This window comes from Sebastes umbrosus, chromosome 14 (assembly GCF_015220745.1).
Source record: "Sebastes umbrosus isolate fSebUmb1 chromosome 14, fSebUmb1.pri, whole genome shotgun sequence".
Lineage (NCBI taxonomy): Eukaryota > Metazoa > Chordata > Actinopteri > Perciformes > Sebastidae > Sebastes > Sebastes umbrosus.
Window position 1 is genome coordinate 28907432 of NC_051282.1, and position 19308 is coordinate 28926739.

General features: G+C 39.6%; 1 protein-coding gene and 1 long non-coding RNA gene across 2 annotated transcripts in view; one reads left to right on the plus strand and one right to left on the minus strand.

The window, feature by feature from the left end:
- The first annotated feature begins 660 nt into the window (after positions 1-660).
- LOC119502329 lies at positions 661-8096 on the plus strand. The gene is made up of 3 exons (XR_005210044.1): positions 661-979; positions 6043-6194; positions 7719-8096. It is a non-coding gene; the product is annotated as an uncharacterized LOC119502329 (long non-coding RNA).
- The window catches only part of fam20ca (FAM20C golgi associated secretory pathway kinase a), a 52282-nt gene continuing 38183 nt past the window's right edge, over positions 5210-19308 (minus strand). The window contains exons 4-10 of the mRNA XM_037793234.1: positions 13670-13762; positions 10825-10940; positions 9286-9466; positions 9081-9190; positions 8108-8189; positions 7869-7928; positions 5210-6213 (exon numbers count right to left, since the gene is read on the minus strand). Coding sequence (XP_037649162.1) covers positions 5949-6213; positions 7869-7928; positions 8108-8189; positions 9081-9190; positions 9286-9466; positions 10825-10940; positions 13670-13762 — 907 coding nt within the window. The 3' untranslated portion in view covers positions 5210-5948. The remainder of the gene's footprint in view (positions 6214-7868; positions 7929-8107; positions 8190-9080; positions 9191-9285; positions 9467-10824; positions 10941-13669; positions 13763-19308) is intronic.

Below are 19308 nucleotides of genomic sequence, written 5' to 3' on the forward strand. Positions count from 1 at the left end.
AAAGTATTAAAAAATAAACCGTTTTTATCGCTTTTAAACACAGGACTTTCCACCAGGAGACCACTGTTTGTGTCCTGTAACAAACGTAGTAATTTTTAGCCAAACCATGTTTTTTTATTTTACTAAAGTAGTTTTGTTGACTAAACGAAGTGTAGTGTAGCATGTCGAAAAAAAAAAGTCAAAGTATAGTATATCGAAAAAAAAGTCATAGAGTAGCATGTCAAAAAAATTAAATAAAGTAATAGTATTGCATATAGGGGAAAAAAATAATAGTATAGTATGTCGAACAAATTAAAAAAAGTAATAGTATAGTATGTCGGAAAAAAAAATAGTCATAGTATAGTAAGTTGAAAAAATGAAAAAAGTCATAGTATAGTATGTGGAAATGTTCTGAAAAGTCGTAGTATAGTATGTCCAAAAAAAAAAGTTATATTACAGTATGTCCAAAAAAAGTCATATAGTATGTTGGAAAAAAAAAAGTTATAGTATAGTATGTCGAAATAAAAAAAAGTCATAGTATAGTATATCGAAGAAAAAGGTCATATTATAGTATGTCGAATGTTTTTTTAAAAAAGTCATATTATAGTATGTTGATAAAAAGTCATAATATAGTATGTCGAAAAAAATCATTACTTACAGCAATAATACGTTTTATTTATAGAGTACTTTTCATAAAAAGTCAGACACTTTACATGAATAAAAATGTTTTAAAGAAAAACAACAAATATATAAAACATACAACATTATTGACACATTAAAATTAGTTCTAAAAATGTGAGTTTTGTTTTGTGTCTTGGATTTGGACAGGTTGGAGCAGTCTCCGATGTGTTTGGTGAGCGAGTTCCAGAGGGAGGAGGCAGCTATGGAGAATGCTCTCCGCCCCAAGTCCAGTTCTTCGTCGTGAGTGGTGGAGACAGGAGGTTGGCATTCGAAGAGCAGCGGCTGCAAAGAGAGTGTGGTTGTGGAGCAGGTCGGTGAGGTAGGAGTGGGCCTGGTTATGAAAAAATTATAGTTTAGTATGTCATAAAAAAATCATAAAAGTCATAGTATAGAATGTCGAAAAAAAAAAGTCATAGTATAGAATGTCGGAAAAAAAAAGTCATAGTATAGTATGTCGGAAAAAAAAAGTCATAGTATAGAATGTCGAAAAAAAAAAAATTATTAAAGAATGTCGAAAAAAAAAGAAGTCATAGTATAGTATGTCGAAAAAAAAAAAATTATTAAAGAATGTCGAAAAAAAAAGAAGTCATAGTATAGTATGTCGGAAAAAAAAGTCATAGTATAGAATGTTGGAAAAAAAAAGTCATAGTATAGAATGTCGAAAAAAAAAGTCATATTATAGTATATCAGGGAAAAAAAGTCATAGTATAGAATGTCGGAAAAAAAAAGTCACAGTATAGTATGTTGGAAAAAAAAAGTCAGTATAGAATGTCGAAAAAAAAAAGTCATAGTATAGAATGTTGGAAAAAAAAGTCATAGTATAGAATGTCGAAAAAAAAAAGTCATAGTATAGAATGTCGAAAAAAAAAAGACAGTATAGTATGTCGAAAAAAAAAGTCATAGTATAGAATGTTGGAAAAAAAAGTCATAGTATAGAATGTTGGAAAAAAAAAGTCAGTATAGAATGTTGGAAAAAAAAGTCATAGTATAGAATGTTGGAAAAAAAAAGTCAGTATAGAATGTCGAAAAAAAAAAGTCATAGTATAGAATGTTGGAAAAAAAAGTCATAGTATAGAATGTTGGGAAAAAAAAGTCAGTATAGAATGTTGGAAAAAAAAGTCATAGTATAGAATGTTGGAAAAAAAAAGTCAGTATAGAATGTCGAAAAAAAAAAGTCAGTATAGAATGTTGGAAAAAAAAGTCATAGTATAGAATGTTGGAAAAAAAAGTCATAGTATAGAATGTCGAAAAAAAAAAGTCATAGTATAGTATGTCGAAAAAAAAAGTCATAGTATAGAATGTTGGAAAAAAAAGTCATAGTATAGAATGTTGGAAAAAAAAGTCATAGTATAGAATGTTGGAAAAAAAAAAGTCATAGTAAAATATGTCGGAAAAAATAAAAATAGAGTAATAGTATTCATCTACAGGTGGAGTTGATTTCCTCTGACAATAACAGAAGGAAACGTTTACAAAAACAGATATAACTCCTCCATGTCTCTTCTTCTCACATTAATCTAATCTCATTGCCTCGCCTCTCCTCTCATCGCCTCTCATCTCATCTCATCTCATCTCATCTCCTCTCCTCTCATCACCTCTCCTCTCCTCTCATCACCTCTCCTCTCCTCTCCTTTCCTCTCCTCTCATCTTCTCTCCTCTCCTCTCCTCTCATCACCTCTCCTCTCCTCTCATCACCTCTCCTCTCCTCTCATCACCTCTCCTCTCCTCTCCTCTCATCACCTCTCCTCTCCTCTCCTTTCCTCTCCTCTCATCTTCTCTCCTCTCCTCTCCTCACCTCTCCTCTCATCACCTCTCATCTCATCTCCTCTCCTCTCATCACCTCTCCTCTCCTCTCATCACCTCTCCTCTCATCACCTCTCCTCTCATCACCTCTCCTCTCCTCTCATCACCTCTCCTCTCCTCTCCTCTCCTCTCATCACCTCACCTCACCTCACCTCACCTCACCTCTCCTCTCCTCTCCTCTCCTCTCCTCTCCTCTCCTCTCCTCTCATCACCTCTCCTCTCCTCTCCTCTCCTCTCCTCTCCTCTCCTCTCCTCGTTCGTGTGAATTTGACCGTTCAGACGTTAGTTAGCATCCGTTAGCTGTTAGCTGCTAGCAACAGACGGAGTGTTTGTGTTTGTTTGGTCGTTTAGCGGCTGACTCACCTCATAATTCACTAGAAACTCTCGCTCTTTCTGTTCTTTTCTTCTCGTTGATGTTTTATGGCGGTTAAAATCCAGTTTATTGGTGTAATAACACTTTACGTTGTTGAACTAGCCGCTCGGCTCCATGACGCTCTTCTTCTTCTACGGACATATTCCAAACCTCCCGCTACACCCGCTCCCTACCCACTTCCGCTTCCGGTTACGCTCTATTTTTTTTTTTTTTTTTACTGAAGATAATTAATTTACAAACATTAAGGCATTGTAATCTAAACCCAATACTTCTACAAGGCACAATTGGATAGGAAAGATAACATAAATTAAACAAAAATAAAAGAGGGGGTAGAAAATAATTCAAGGAACAAAAAAAGAAATGCATAAATAAATAAATAATAAGACTGCACTCTTCCATAGTAGCTCTAGGGTTCATCATCATATATGTTCAGTTCTTATCAACTTAAATTAAACAGATTGTATTTAAGATCAAATATACCCTTGTCTAATCTAGAAAACAGTAGACGTGTTCATTTGATTGTAAATTGTTGTGTTTTTATACAGCTACAGTATATACAACATATATTATATATATATCTGCAGCTATAACCCCATCATTTATTATATATTCAACTGTGCAATATTGACTTAACAGTACAATAATTTAGTGCAATAATTCAGCTGTGCAATAATCCAGTTTAACACTGCATTTATTTATACAGTACATTTAAACTAATATTCTTATTTATTTATATTATTCTTGCATTTTTACACACTTAATGATAGATCCTATTTATTATTTGCTTATTATTAGTATTATTATTTTATTATTATTTATTTTAAAGCCTGTAAACAGAGCCATGAGGAGGTGCAGAAGTCTAGTTTTCTCTCAGAACACTTTAATTACAATATGCTGAAAGGTTATTATGGAATTTTTGCCCAATGATACCAAAAACATCCTGCCTACTGCAGGTTTAAAGGGTCCTGATATTGGATATTATATCCGCAGTCAACCCAAACCTTTATTTGTTGAGTATCATTGATCCTCGCTCGTTACTCGTCACCCCTGAAAAAACAAGTACACATTGACCTCCACCCACACGTAAACCACGTCCACAGCCACCCACACACACAGTCAGAGATTTGTCCTCCCTTTTTTGTTTTTATTGCACACTTTTAATCATTTAGTAAACAGATCTTCACAGTAACAATGCAATAGCAGAAAACAGAAGCAAATCACTGTGCGGTGCAGCTTGTTAGGTCTTCAAAGTATTTATAGGTATGTACACTGAGAAGATGAAAATCAAAGAGCAGCGCCCGAGGTTCTCCCTGTAGTGGGATGAGGCATTTTAACCTCGTTATCACCCCCAAAGCACTTCTTTGACTCGAGTCCAGCCACTCTATAAACGGCTACCTCCGTCTTGTAGCTCTATGAATCCTGTCCATACTGCCAACCCCAAAAACATTCAAGTACTGTATTTCTCTCATTGCACAGGTACCGGGTCAGCCAGTGCACAGGACTCTTAGGACGAAACTGAAAAACTGCATGGCACCACTTAACGTCAGAAATCAATGTTTTCCCATCATGTGAACAAAACAAATAGTACTCAAAGGAATGCCAATTTAGCATCCAAATGCTAAGGTAACTAAGGTAAATATTCCCCAACATATAAAGCAACTATAATTTATGAAACCACTCTCAGTCTTTGTGACACACCAATAAATAGTTATTTGGACATGAAATGTCATAAAAACTGTAACATACAAACTGTCAACATTGTGCATTGTAAAAATGATATTATAATAGATGTTCCAGGTATTGAATTTGAATAAAACAACCATTTAATGAACCAGCACACTGGTCTCTTTGCATTATTTTTGGTTTGGAATAAACTATTTGGTAACACTTCATAATTAGGTGATAATTAGCAAGTGACCTATTGGAAATTTCTTTGGAATTACTGACAAATTAGCCCAATATTTACCTCAAAATTGATAAAAAATGACTTTATTATAAACATTATTTAATAATTATATTCTAAATTAGCATATAATGGTTAAAATAGGGCCCTTAGGCTTGAGGAGCGGCTGCTCTTCATCGGAGGTGGAAAACTAATAGAAGACACTTCTGATCAGACACAAATGTCACCATTGTGTGACTTGTTGTCTACACAAATGTAATCTGGTAGCTAATGTCATGATTCAGGGAGTCATTATTAAATAATGTTTACAATAAAGTTAAATTAATAATATTATAAATAATACATTTTGAGGTAAATATTGGGGTAATTTAGCAGTAATTCCAAAGAAATTTCAAACAGGTTACTTGCTAATTATCACCTAATTACCATGACATTTACGGACCTGTAAAATGAAGAGTTACCTAGTACTTTTAGTGTTGTGTTGTCGTACTGCATGTTGAGATGGCAAAGTAAAAAGAAGAAAAAAAAGACACAAAATCAGAATAAGGCAAAGTGAAGGTTTGAACTACAGTGTCAAATATACTTGCACTCAGATTATTTATGCTGTTCAGAAGTATGTGGTAACATTTTCAATCGGTTTGTGCCAAGACAAAAAAAAGCTTATAAAGATCGAGATAAAGAGAACACGCTGTGTTGGGAAACTTCTCTCCTGGTTGTAGGTTGTTTGTGCCAAGCCTGACATGTTGTACAAAAAAGAAAAAAAATAACACACACACTTTCTCAACTTCTTCATACATCGTGACAACTGATAAAGCTTATTGTCTGACCATCTGCTGCGCCCAGTCAGAGTACTGTACGTTCTCATTTGGTTATATAATAAAACACATAAACCCTCCATATTCAAAACAAACAGGACACAATCAGAACACAGCAGTGGTTCCTTTTGTGTCTCATACAACAAAAATACATCTGTATCTAACAATACAAAGCCTCTGTGTGAGTCTGTCATGGCATCTGTGGACAGTTTCTTCTATATAAACACACGTAAAAGCAGTTTCCAGAGAGGCAATGATGGCAAGTCTTGGAATTCACTGAATTCAGCTTGATACCGGACGAGGGACCTTTTGGTGTAATCCCATTGGTCGAACAGCCCCAAGGACGCGGTCCATTATTCCACGGCGGGTTTCTGTCACCCTCGAGTCTCGCCCCTCACTACCTGTGGCCGGTGCTCCTGTGGTGGTGGGTGGCCGTGTCCCCGACTACATCTTCCTCCATGACGTTAATGAGACCTTCTTTCTCTATGCAGCCCGCCAGGACCTGCAGCACCAGCCGGAGCCTGCGGTCCAGGGCCTGGAGGTGGCGCTGGATGAGGATCGGGGACAGTCGGTCGCGGAGCAGCGACTCCTCCATCAGGGAGCTCAGCTGGTACTCCTCTTTGGCCAGCAGCTGGAGACGCAGGTAGGTCGATTTCCTCACCCTGGAAAGAATAATTCAATAAGTTATTTTAAATTAAACTCTACTCTCTAATAGATCTCTATGTGACCTGCACTAAAGAGACTGTTCCTTTAATAATATTTAAAATTTTTAAATTAACTATTTATTCTATTCTATTTTTAGCATACTTTTAGCTTATTTATTAGTGCTCTTAATTATTAGTTAATTACTTTATAGTTTTCACCAATTGTTTTGCTCTGAATTTCTGAGTGGTGGATGTAAGAAACACAATTTCGTTTTTATGTGGAGCATAAAAATGACAAATAAAAGTATCTTGAATCTTGAATCTTGAATCTTGAATAATATTGCTGTATTTATTCTTACTATGATGACAATACAAGCGATATATTAATGTATTTGTATTGCCATTTTTGCCTTTGTTGGATAGATGAAAGCAGAGATACAGACAGGAACTGGGAACATCATGGTTAGTTTGCGTTGGTTCAGGGGGCTCTCTGGACCCCCTAGAAATGCATCTATGCTTTTTATAATAACACAGAACTAATCCTTTATTGTAATGATAACTAATATTGACCTTGTTGCGTCTTCTTATAGACAGAATAAGAAACCAACCTGATAGATTTGTGGTCTTTTTATTTACTTATAGCCTAATAACATCGGACGCTCTCTGTCCACACACCGTTAAATCTGCACTTTCTGTTACGTCATAAATAAACCACGTACCTATCAGCTGTGAGCTCCAGATCAGAGTTGTAACCACTTAAAAGATGATAGTGTGGTGATACTTTTTAAACAGAAAACACAGGTTTTATACTGCGATATTTACCGGAAATTACATACAATAGAGCCAACAGCAAGTAAACTATCAGGCGATCTCCCTCCAGCCAGCTGCCAACATATTTAGGTTTGTTGTAGTGAAATGAGGAGGTATCGTACGGTATAGATAACTCCTCATTTCAACTTTATTAATCCGCCTGTCGTCGTCCATTGCTGCGCTTTCAAAGCAAACTACAGGAACTACTACAGCGCTGCATCGTTTGTGGCCAGTTAGAAAATAGAAAGTAATGCAATCCAACTGATTTTGTCACTGAAGCTCGCTGGCGTCGCATTCTGTTTGGAGGGTGTGATATTTAGGCTACACACGCATCCCAATGCATTAGACCTCTCTGTGTTGTACACATTACATTCCCTCTAGATGTTTTGGTGAACCCCCGACCTTTAAGTTCAAACTGCGCCTCATATTACAGCGAATTACAAGCTGCAGGTGTTAAAAACGTACATGTGGTCATTAAAAACAAAAGGGTAACATCCTTTAGGAGCGTTCATTTCATGGCATTACACCCTTTAGTTGAGGATTTTGTGAGTGAAGTTGAGAAGCCAGCGGGTGGTGCTAGAGAAAACATCACAGTATGTGCAAAATGGAAAAAAGGGTTTGACACATTTAATCTTCAGATTAGACTGTAAGATGTCTAATGTTGATGAGGCCTGATGGAGGTCACTGAATACATAATAAGTCACTCTCTGGAGATGGATTTCCACAGTAGATTTCAAGACAAAAAAAGAGAGATATCTTGCTCTGGTCTAAAGTGTTAGAAGGGCTGTAGGAAGGACTGACTGACTGCCATTAATCCGACCAAAAGGACAGTTATAAATTCACAGACAAACCAAAAGTCTGACCTGCAGCACTGGCTGAGAGGAACCAGGATGGACAGCTCATCATGGGAGTGTTTTCCAAACCTACGAGGGAGCGAATAAAGATCAGAAGATGGAAGCAGGAATCATCACAAACACTGTTGTTCAGCCTATTGCTTCATTTATTCGGATGGAACCGATTTCAATCAATCATTTTAATTACTATAATACCTCAGGATTTGTCACATGTTTATTTAAGTGATTTTCAGTGTTCAGGTCTTTACCCTCTTCCGTTGTCCAGGTGAATAATGAAGGTGTCATTTCCAAACTTCTCAAACGTTTCATAATGATGTCGATCCATGTTACCTGGACGAGGAGAGAGCACAGTGGAGAGAAAATGTGAGGACAATGTACTTAATAATTTGTTATTAAAAAGAGGCATACCTGTGCCATTTAGTCATCTTTTTTTTTCCATCTTTATTGAAGATTGCGAACAAATAGACATTCAGCTCAGTTCTCGGACAATTTCTCAAATGAAATATGAAAAGTAAATAAATTATTTTACATTAAATATAGAAAATAAGGTACGTAAACATAACAAATAAACAATAAGATGTACTGTACAGACACACATAGAACATAGACTAATAGATAAATTGGGTATCACTGTAAAGCTGAGACTCTTGTGGATCCAATGAGCCCAACTGTATTCATGTGTGATGATGTTAGTCCCCATAGGAGACATTTCATTGACCTCACAGTATAAAATGACCTGTGGTGACCTCTAGGATAATCACAGCCTCATGAAACTTTACAGCCACAAACTAGAGACCTAGAGCACTCAGAGGATGGATTTGGCTTTCCGAGCTAGGTTGACAATAAGGGGGTTTCTGAGCAGTTTACACAACAGAAGTGCTCGCCATCCAATCACAGAAAAATGCAATTCTTGCAGAAATCTCCAAATGTCAAACATTTTTCTATGTGACATCTCCTGCTGACCTGCTATCTCCCCCTAAAGACCCCCTGTACCCCCTTAAAAAAGACAAAAACAGGTCTATTGTAGGTCTCAGGGGGTTAAATTGAACTAGAACAAATTTTAAAATTTGGGAAGGACTTGGAGAATCTTGTCTTATGTATGTGGAATTTAAATTTCTCTATATCTTTCCAAAACATGAATGAGAAGGAGCAGTGATTTATTCATCTGTACTGTAAATGCGATGTATTTATATGTGATGTCATATCCAGTCGTCCTCTTACCCATTAAGAAGTCAAAGATGGTCATGTCCATGACGTCCAGCAGTCTAGTGCCTCGGTCGTACGGAGGAGTCTGCTTCACCTCGTCACAGTAGTCTGGGTCCACCTCCCACCTGAGAACACATACGTATAAATAAATCATGACATCTATGTTTAATCAGCAGAGTTGAAACAGTGACTCAGATTCGTGAACGTGTCGTTTCCTCACTCTGCTTTCTTGCGTTTGTGGTAGGAGCGTCTCCAGGGGTTCCTCCAGGTCTTGCGTTTGGCCAGGTTCAGGTCCGGCAGGAAGGCTGCTAGCGAGCCTTCGATCTGATCTGGTTTACCGCACAGAGCGTGCTCCGTGGAGCAGTAGTACGAGCACTCGCCGTAGAAGCAGATGTTGTTGGCTGAGGGGAGAAAAGTAAACGCACTGATTTTAAAGCAGGGGTCGGCAACCTGCGGCTCCGGAGCCACATGCGACTCTTTAGCTCCTCTCCAGTGGCTCCCTGAGGATTTATAAAAATGGAAATGAATAGCTGTTTTTTGTTTACATTTTCATTTTTATTTATCATTGTTGTAGGTCTATGGTACGACGGTACGACGAAGTATTAGGGCCACATTGAGGAAAAATAAATAAATCTGAGATTTCCAGAATAAACTCATAATATTCTGAGAATAAAGTCATAGGTTTACGAGAAAGAAAGTCGTAATAATCCCTCAAAACATCCACTGCTGTAATAATTTACAGTCTTTAATGCACAATTTTTTTTAATATGTACTTATCATCTTTCACTTCCAATATAAATCCTACTCACTGTGCATAAAGTATATAGGTATCATTACAATAATACCAGCACTACAATATTTACATGTTGTATTTATGTCTATACAGCTTTACATGACGGTTTTTACATTCAAACTGCACCTTAGTTATTCCTTTGTTGTTGTTTTTTTAATTACTGTATTTATTACTTGTGTATATAGAGGCAATACAACTCAGCAGCAACGTGTAATATATGATGTGCAATATTTTACTGTTTTCATAGGTCAATCAAATACATATTTTTCTATTTATAATATATCTTTTAATCTCTTAATTTTACTACTGTTTATTAGATGTGTATACTTCGGCAGGATTACTATTTTAATTTTGTTGTACTTGTATTTCTTTGCACTATTTGTATTGTTTACAACTTACAGAACACTTGACTTTTATATAGACGGTTTATTTCTTATTTTATTGTTGGTGCTTTTTATATATATTTATATTTTAAAAAAACTTTTTTTTTCACTCCTCGTGTACATAACAGTCCTGTCTATTCTTTATCTTTATTTAGCCAGCTTTGTTGTCCTTGTCCCTTCCTGTTATTTCTATTTCTGTGTAAGTACGTTGAGAGGGATGGAAAAGACCAGAGTCATATTCCTTGTATGTGCACACATACCTGGCAAATAAAGGTGATTCTGATCTGATTCTCTTGAGGTAAGAAGCTGACTTATGGTGCCACCCGGTGGTGACTTTTGGCTATGGCTTTCTTTATATCACCACACATGCAACAGCACTTTCTTACCATTTCTACTGCCTTGAATACAAACTCAGACAAGCCTCAACTACAGACACGTAACCCACTTTGTACATAACCCAGTTTACTTAAAGCTGTAGTGTCTCACAAGTGAAGCCAGCGTTGTTCTGTGCTTGGAGTGAAGCAGCCAAACAGCTGCATCATCGCTGAGCCGAGCAGCCAGCAGAGACTGGCAGAGTTTCTACCTGGTGAGATGAAGAAGGTCCTCCACAGTTTCTTATCACGCGTCACATCCCTGATCTCCCTCGTCATGTTGACGAGTCGCCCTGCCACCGGGGGAACTCTCCGAAAGTCAAGGATCCTAAAGGAAGAAAGAGAGAGAAAGACATGTAGACAAAGGTAAGAATTCATCCATTTGTGCCCCAAAACTATGGATGCAGTCGAACAGTCTTTTTCTCTGAGGAAGTTTCCTAACGGAGTGAAATGACCTGGAAGTATCTGAGTAGCAGCCGTGATAAGAGCTGGTTGAACCCTCTAAATGTTAAGGAAAGATGCTTCAATGCTTCCTTTATTATCTCCTTTTAGCAAAGGAAACACTGGACCATCCTTCACTAAAGGAAAGGAGATAGAGGAGACGCCCCACAATTCCTTGAGCCCGCAACTTTTAAAGCGACGCACCTTTCGGCCGTTCATGAAAACAAACAATACACTCATCTTGCATATTATTTTCATATACTAATAGGGATTCATGTTGATAAATATGAGTGGACAGTGACAACCATTTCATTTCACTTTATTTCTATTTATACATTTCGAACAAGTAACAAATAAGTAAAAAACAATAACAAATAAAATGAACATATAACAAACAAATAAACAACATAAATAAATATTATGTCCCAAAAGGAATAGGAAGAAATATACATTTATGGTTCTACTCCTTCACCATAACTCAAAACATAACTCAATATTTATCACATAACGTTATGTGACTGGTAGCCTGTAGGTTATTCCTTTTTCATTTCAGTTCCATCCTCGATAATGAAGTGATATCTTTCAGCGGTCGTCCACGTTAGGTCAGATAATCCTTTATTATACGTTGATGTGAAGTGTTCCAGCAGCAGAAGGACCTGCGATATCTCTCTTCACATACTGCAGGTGAAGCAGTCTGTCATTGAAAGACCTATCTAACAACGTACGGGGAAAAGCTGCGCCTTTTGTAGTCCATCTTCGGAACATTGTAGTTTTAGCACGTCACTAACGTCTGCCGCCGTTGCATCATAATTACGGAGCTTATGGTGTTACTGCAGTCAGATTCTCTAAACACCACGGTTGTCTTTTCCTGAGTCCTTCTGAGTTCTCCTTCACATCTTGCCTTGACCTCATGACGTTTTCCATGGAGGTCAAGGAAAAGTGGCTAGGAAAATACATTAGGACGTCATTTTTTTTACTTTTGACCGCAGCCTATATTTAGTATGATAAGGAAAATACCACAACATTTGTTCTGATTGGTCAAAAGACTTGGTCAAATGCAGCTACAGCTGCGAACGCTCAAACCAAACACACAAGTGTTTGTATCGGTTAAAAAAAAGTTCAAAATTAGCATCCTTAATCGAGACCATAAACTCATGTTTACAATGTTTACTGAGGTAACAAATCAAGTGAGAAGTAGACTCATTTTCTCATAGACTTCTATACAATCAGACTTCTTTTTGCAACAACAGGAGTCGCCCCCTGCTGGCTGTTAGAAAGAATGCAAGTTTAAGACACTTCACTTCTCAGAACCAGAGATAGCCCTCTGATATAAACCCTCTATCTATATTTAGACGCTTGAGTTAATTCTACACTTTATCGTCTCAAACTCCCCTTTCTGTCTCCGTCTGTCCGTCTCTCTTGTTCTTTTCTTACGCTCTTATATCAGAACACTATACCTATTCAGGCCTTCTTTAGCCTGCCTTGCTGTGTATTTGCTGTCCAGATGACCCTGACCCGTCTGAGACTAAAGCTAAGCCTCCTGGGAGCAGGCGCACACACAGACGGACCGGCTGAGTGGAACAGAGGTTGGCGAAACTTTAGCCTACAGAGGACCGCATTCAGGAGCTGCAATCTGCACCGTCACGTCGGGGCCCTGGCGACAAAGGAGCACCTGTGTGCGCACACTCGAGCGCCTATTACACACCCCTGAGTCACAAGGAGTTCACAAAGATGGTAACAGAACAGATGGTTAAAAAAACAAACTCTGAGATATAGAAGTAATTACAGTGATGCTGCAGTTTCCCTTAAATCTTCAGGGTATTTTAGTACATCACAACTGTCTGGAATTAGAAATTAAAGGAAGTTTTTGCCTCCTACTCTGCATTCCTGCTTCACTATGAGGCCGTAAACTAGTAATAGCTCAGACTGGTATCCAGAGGCTGCTGTGGTCAGGTCTATAATTCACAGGCAGGCCCGCATGGTGCATGCAATCCAAAAACAAACTGCTCTTTAGGGGTACCAGACACACCTTCCCCCTCCCGTCCTGCTCTTAAACCATGTCCCGCTGGTGGTAATGGCGTGCCTGTGATTTCCTGTTCGGCTCCATCTTCCTGCCCACGCAAAACGCATGTCGCTGACCTCATCTAACGAAGAGAGCGAGAGTGTGTGTCTGAGAGCATGTGTGAAGTAATTACCACGCCCTCAGCAGACCTCCAGACGACCTGCGCACCATTAATCATCCTCCCCCAGAATCCCAAACTATCACATTTGACTCTTCTTAGTGTTCCTCTGTCGAGGAGGCTGTAGAGTAAAAGGATCATGTGGAAATCAATATACTCAGCAGCAAAGTAAAGGAGATGATCCCAGCGCTGGGATGTTTTATCTAATCCCTCATGTACCAAATCCCATTCAAATTTTCACAGCTTTAAGTCCATTAAGGAACACCTCCGGTTTATAAAAGGGGCTATAAAAGTGCTGCTGTCTGTGTGAACGGACATGTGCGACCGCTCGGTCATTCCTCCTGGAACAGACGGTGAAGGATGATTTGAAAACGGACAGGAAACAGATGAAATCTCAGCACATCAAAAAAAAAAGAAAAAAGATGATGAAACTCACCTGTCCAAGTGAAAAGCGGCGATCTCGGCGTTGTGCCGCTCAAAGTCGGAGAAGTAGAAGAAGTCTGGAGGGGTTTCCTGTTCCCGGGTCTGCCTGAAAGATAGCGGTGAAGAAAACATTAAACATCAACGGGATCATTTATTTTTAGTCAAGGCCATCACTTTCTTTTGAATGTGTTTGTCACATAAATAAACTTCAGATAAGAGCAACAAGAGGAAACATGATAAGAATGAACATTTCTATATTTATATCCACCCCTAAGACTCAACAAGATCTGTTAACCCCTTAAAACTCCGACAGCCAACGGCGCTATTCTGTCTGTCAGAGGTCGTTGGGGGCTGGGTTTTCAAACTAGAAAAAACTTTGGCGAGGAAAAACTGGCATGGCCATTTTCAAAGGGGTCCCTTGACCTCTGACCTCCAGATATGTGGATGTAAATGTGTTCTATGGGTACCCACGAGTCTCCCCTTTACAGACATGCCCACTTTATGATAATCACAAGCAGTATAAATGTGTTATTTTCTCCTATTCTAAAATGGTGTGTTTGAATATTTCTGCATACTGGGGTCCCTAAACAGTCTTGAATTACATAAATTGGGTATCACTGTAAAGCTGAAACTCTTCTGGATCCAATGAGCCCAACTGTATTCATGTGTGATGATGTTAGTCCCCATAGGAGACATTTCATTGTAGTGTAGACCATTTTTCTTTTTTAAACTTGACATCACTGTATAAAATGACCTGTGGTGACCTCTAGGATAATCATAGCCTCATGAAACTTTACAGCCACAAACTAGAGACCTAGAGCATTCAGAGGATGGATGGCTTTCCTAGCTAGATTGACAATAAGGGGGTTTCTGAGCAGTTTACACAACAGAAGTGCTCGCCATCCAATCGCAGAAAAATACTATTCTTGCAGAAATCTCCAAATGTCAAAAGTTTTTGATCCCAAATCACAGCATGGCTTTTTCTATGGTTTTCCTCAAGGTCTTGGTGTCTTAATGTGGTATTTTGGAGGGATTATTGAACATTTTGATCAATTCTCGAGTGGAAAAAAATGGTTAAATTTAGCACCAACTCTGTGTAACAAATAATATCAACCCAAAAATTGCTGCAACAACTTATGAGACATAATAGAGCATGGGGATGACCATCATATACTTGTATCATCATGTTCTACACTTTTATACACAATATATTTGAATTGATTAATTAATTTATTCATTATTTTTTATTTCTGATTCATGACTACAACATCTTGACAGACTGCTGAGCAGCATCACAAGTTTATCTTCAGGTTTCCAGCTTTCAGATGACGTACACCACTTCTATGTGACATCTACTGTTGACTATTTATCTCCCCCTATGTGTGTACCGACCCCCTCCTGAGTACCGACTCATCATGGTGTTATAAACAGTATCGTAACAAAGACATCAGTAAGGTAATTCAAAACATTATCTCTATATGAGAGTGTGTTTCGATGTTAAGTACGCCATCTTTTGATTTGAGACATTTCCAATCTCCTCAGCTTTCATCAGATTTCCGTCTCCTGCGGCGTGAAACTCATCTCAGCGTCTGCATCCCCTTTCTAGGACAGAAGCTGACGCACGACACCAAAGCCTACAGTATGGACGAGGCTGCTGAAGGGAAGCTGGATGAGATTCTTGCTCACATCCTGCACTTCCTCCCAGCGAACACACACACAAACACAGACACCCGGGAGATGTGAGTCGCTGCCAACCAAGCCATGGATCTGAGTCAGGAACTGCTAGAAGCCTCTTTGTGTCTGTCTGTCTGTCTGTCTGTCTGCTCGTCTGTCTGGCAGCAGGATATTAACTCTCCACGTTCGCACACTTGCTTCCTCTTTCTCGTACATGTGCTTACATTAACCTGCTCTGCTTGCACACAGTCAGCACATGTACTCATACGTGCTGCTGCTGCTGCTCCGCCCTGCTTTATCTTTCCTCCCCTCCTCCACTCCATTAGTGGGGATTGGACTTCAGGGTGCATTATTTTCCCTCCTCCTTCTCTCCTAATTTTCTCTGACAGCAAAAACTAACCTGTCCTCCTATTCTTTCACATGTCAAGGAAGCAGCCATTTACCCATAAATCAATTGCTGCTACTGTGATCTCTTCTTTCTCACCCAGAGCGAGGAGGGGACTAATGGTGCCTTCAAAGAAAACTGGTGAGCTTGTGTTTGTTTACGACATGGGAAGTCGTGTACACAATATGCTTGGTGTTGAAGTGGTTAAGTCGTGAGAACTTGCTGCTACGCAACGGCAAGTTAACGTTACAAGCAAGTAACATAATGCAGGAAATGCAAAGGCACAGTGACAGAGGAGGAAGATAAGATATTTGTGAATATCAACATTTTCCTCAGACATATAATAAAATTACGCAGAAAAACAATATTCGACTAAAATGACAATATATGAACTTATTATGCGCCGAAAAATGAACTTCGATGGTCTCCGCCATTTCTGACAACGTCAACAAACACGTCACAACTTGTGAACTCTGAGCTTTTAGAAAATTTCCACTTACGAGGTCGTGAATAAGAAAGGAGGGGGGCGTTCATATGGACTCTTCTGGTGAACACAGTAAACACCACCACATTTGAAGGCACCTTAATGATAGGGCTGTAACAATAACCGCAATATTGCAATACCCCGCCATTGGCAAGCCAATCGCAAGCAACCGTCACAACAGATATGTTCACGTATGCTCCAACCTTCCCTTCAACCATAGCAAGTACTTTACCTTGTTCCAACATTTTTAATTCTGCGGATATATTCCGTATCATAGCAACCAGACGCAACCAAAGCGTCTCAGCTGAAAAAACGCTGCACCTCATTGCCATTCTGTGTTTACCGGTCTTCACTGTCTCCTCCTGCTGGAGATAAATTAACGGAAAGCAGCTGATACCAGAGGTTTGCAGGCCTCTAACAGGTCCAAACGAAGAGGAGCGCACAACTTTCAGCCCGAAAGAAAACAAGCTGGAGCTGAGGCTAGAGCAGCCGGTGCTGGTGGACGGTGCACCTCTAAAACGTCCCAAAACTGCATTTCAAACGGCAAACCACAGCAACATATCTATCCGTCCTCCGGTGCATTGTGGCCAGCGTGCGGCGGTGCAGCTTGGCGGCGCAGCAGCCAGCAGACGGCGGGAGAGAGTCGTGTGCTGGCTAATTCTTGACTCATTTGCGGGCTGATAAACAGTTAATTCATTTAGGTTTCAACTAAACTGGGTTGAAAACAATGTAATCTGGTTGCCATGGTAATGAATAAGGTCTGACTATTAACCACACCCCATTCTCTGTTTGAGAAAGAACGTTAACCATAAAACAGGAAGTAAAGCTCTCTGGAGGGAGGCTTTAACAATGAACAAGTATTGAATTTGTTTTTACAACTGTCATCAACTGTCAAGCAACAATATACCTAGTAATAAAGCTAATTTAAATAGCACTAAAATCAGGATAAATTAAGTAATTTGCAGAAATAAAAAAGGCAATAATATCGCTCTGTTGAAGCAATCATTATCATCTCAGGGGAAATTCCTTCAGCGTGACAGCCGTAACTAATGATGTTTTTATTTTTCAGGAAGCAGAGGATAGAAGATAGTGTGCAGATGAAGACCAAGTGGAATATAAAGGTAGCACCTTGCTTTTTAAAAGGTGACCTTACGAGCTGGAGCCCTCAGTGCACCTGTGACTCTACCTTGTTATCGCACCTTTATCAAGGCACCTTATCACGGGTCGGCTCGGCGGCACAAACACATTCAAAGTTCAAACACTGAGATGTGAAATGGAGGCTTTTTTCTTCACAATAATAATAAGTTACTCTGCATGGAAGTCAGTAGTGAGAAAGAAAGTGAGAGACTGAAGTTGAAGGTTATTTCTCTCAGAAGAAAACTCTCTTCACTCAGTTGAAATGATGTCTTTCCTTCCAAAGCTATTCCACCATATATGACTTCTTCCCCCGATTTCACTTTCCACTTTGGAGAATGTGTAACGTAAACCTGACTGACAGGCATTACAGGCTTTGGTTGCCATGGTCACCAAGATGTAAAAAATGCAATTTCCTGTCAGGGAGGAAGCTTTAAATGTACGGCAATAGCAGGTTTGTGATGTGAAGAGCAATAACGCAACAACACACACTCTCAAATACGCACGCACACACAAAAAAAATCCCATTCAAATAATTTCCCCTCACAGTTATGTACACACACACATGTACACACCCTTTATGAGCGAGTGTCCTTGATAATAAAAGGGCCTTTATCTGAAGCAGAGTGTGATTAGGCTACAGCAAACGTACTGTACGTAGTTCAGCAGAATCTCCAGTGTGTGTGTGTGTGTGTGAAGTGATGAACTGCTTGCCTGTGTGGACTCAGTTTGTGCTGACGCTGCAGTTTTAATGCTCTTTCATGAGCTTAGACCTGCACAGTGGAGAGTTATATTAGAGGGATGGGAGAGGGAGTGTGGGGGGCGAACACAGCAACAACAGCTGTGACCCAGACTCTGCATACACACCCCTCTTTTCTTTCTGTGTCTCTCTCTCTGTCTCTCTCACACACTTTTTCACACACTCAGCTAAACCGATGATACATGTTGGTGACAGAGAGAGGGCAGCAGAGACAAACCCAGTGGGAGAAGATAAACACAGAAACCATGTTACCTTTTTGGAATCAAATGTTCATGCAGACTTAAGCTTGGTTTATGGTCGCAGTAGTGAAGCCGACGCGAGGTGCACGCGCCAGAAAATTACGTCATCACGGCTTTTGCGTGGTGCAAGAAGGTGCGTCTGTCGTGCACCTCTGAATTTTCGTAACTACGCGCCGACTGCACGCGCTGCGCTTTTCATTTCAACATGGACACCTTCGAGGGAAGACTGGCCGAGCAGGTTGGCCTGTACAGACATCTCTACAACTGTTCATTGAGAGACCACAGGGACAGTCACATGACCACAGGGACAGTCACATGACATAACTTACTAATAATACTCGGAAGTGGAGAACAGTGGAGAAAGAAGAGGCTTTTTGCTTCAGGCTGTGAAAGAATACGAGAGGTCGTTTTGTAAAAGCTAAAAAAAAGCAAACCAAAGAGGAAAGAGTGACGACCCGAGGGGAAGCACCGAGAGACAGAAAGTAATTTAGACGTGGAGGTAAGCGACGGTAATAATTACAGTACACAAATGCAATGTGGAAGTGAGGCGTTAACTTGTCTTCAAAACTTTCCACCATTATCGCTGCTGACGTGCCTACTGACCCCTGACCCTGTCACTCCTCTATACGGCCCCTACTGTTCATGTGTGTATTGAATCTTGCGGACATGCAGCTGTAATTTTGGAGGACAACCAACGCTCCAAACGGATGCAGGATACACAAGAGCCACAAGAGCCACATCAGCCACATCACAACCATCATGCACACGTGTAGTTAAAAGCAAGTATATCTCGGGCTTAAAGGTGCGACAACACGTAGTACAAATCATACAGTACAAACTCCCACTGACCTACTGCTGTCATGACATCATGCTACTGATCCAACATAGAGAATGAGACAGGCAGAGAGACAGACGGAGAGACAGACAGAAAGACAGACGGAGAGACAGACAGGCTGCATGGGAGATCTGTCATCTA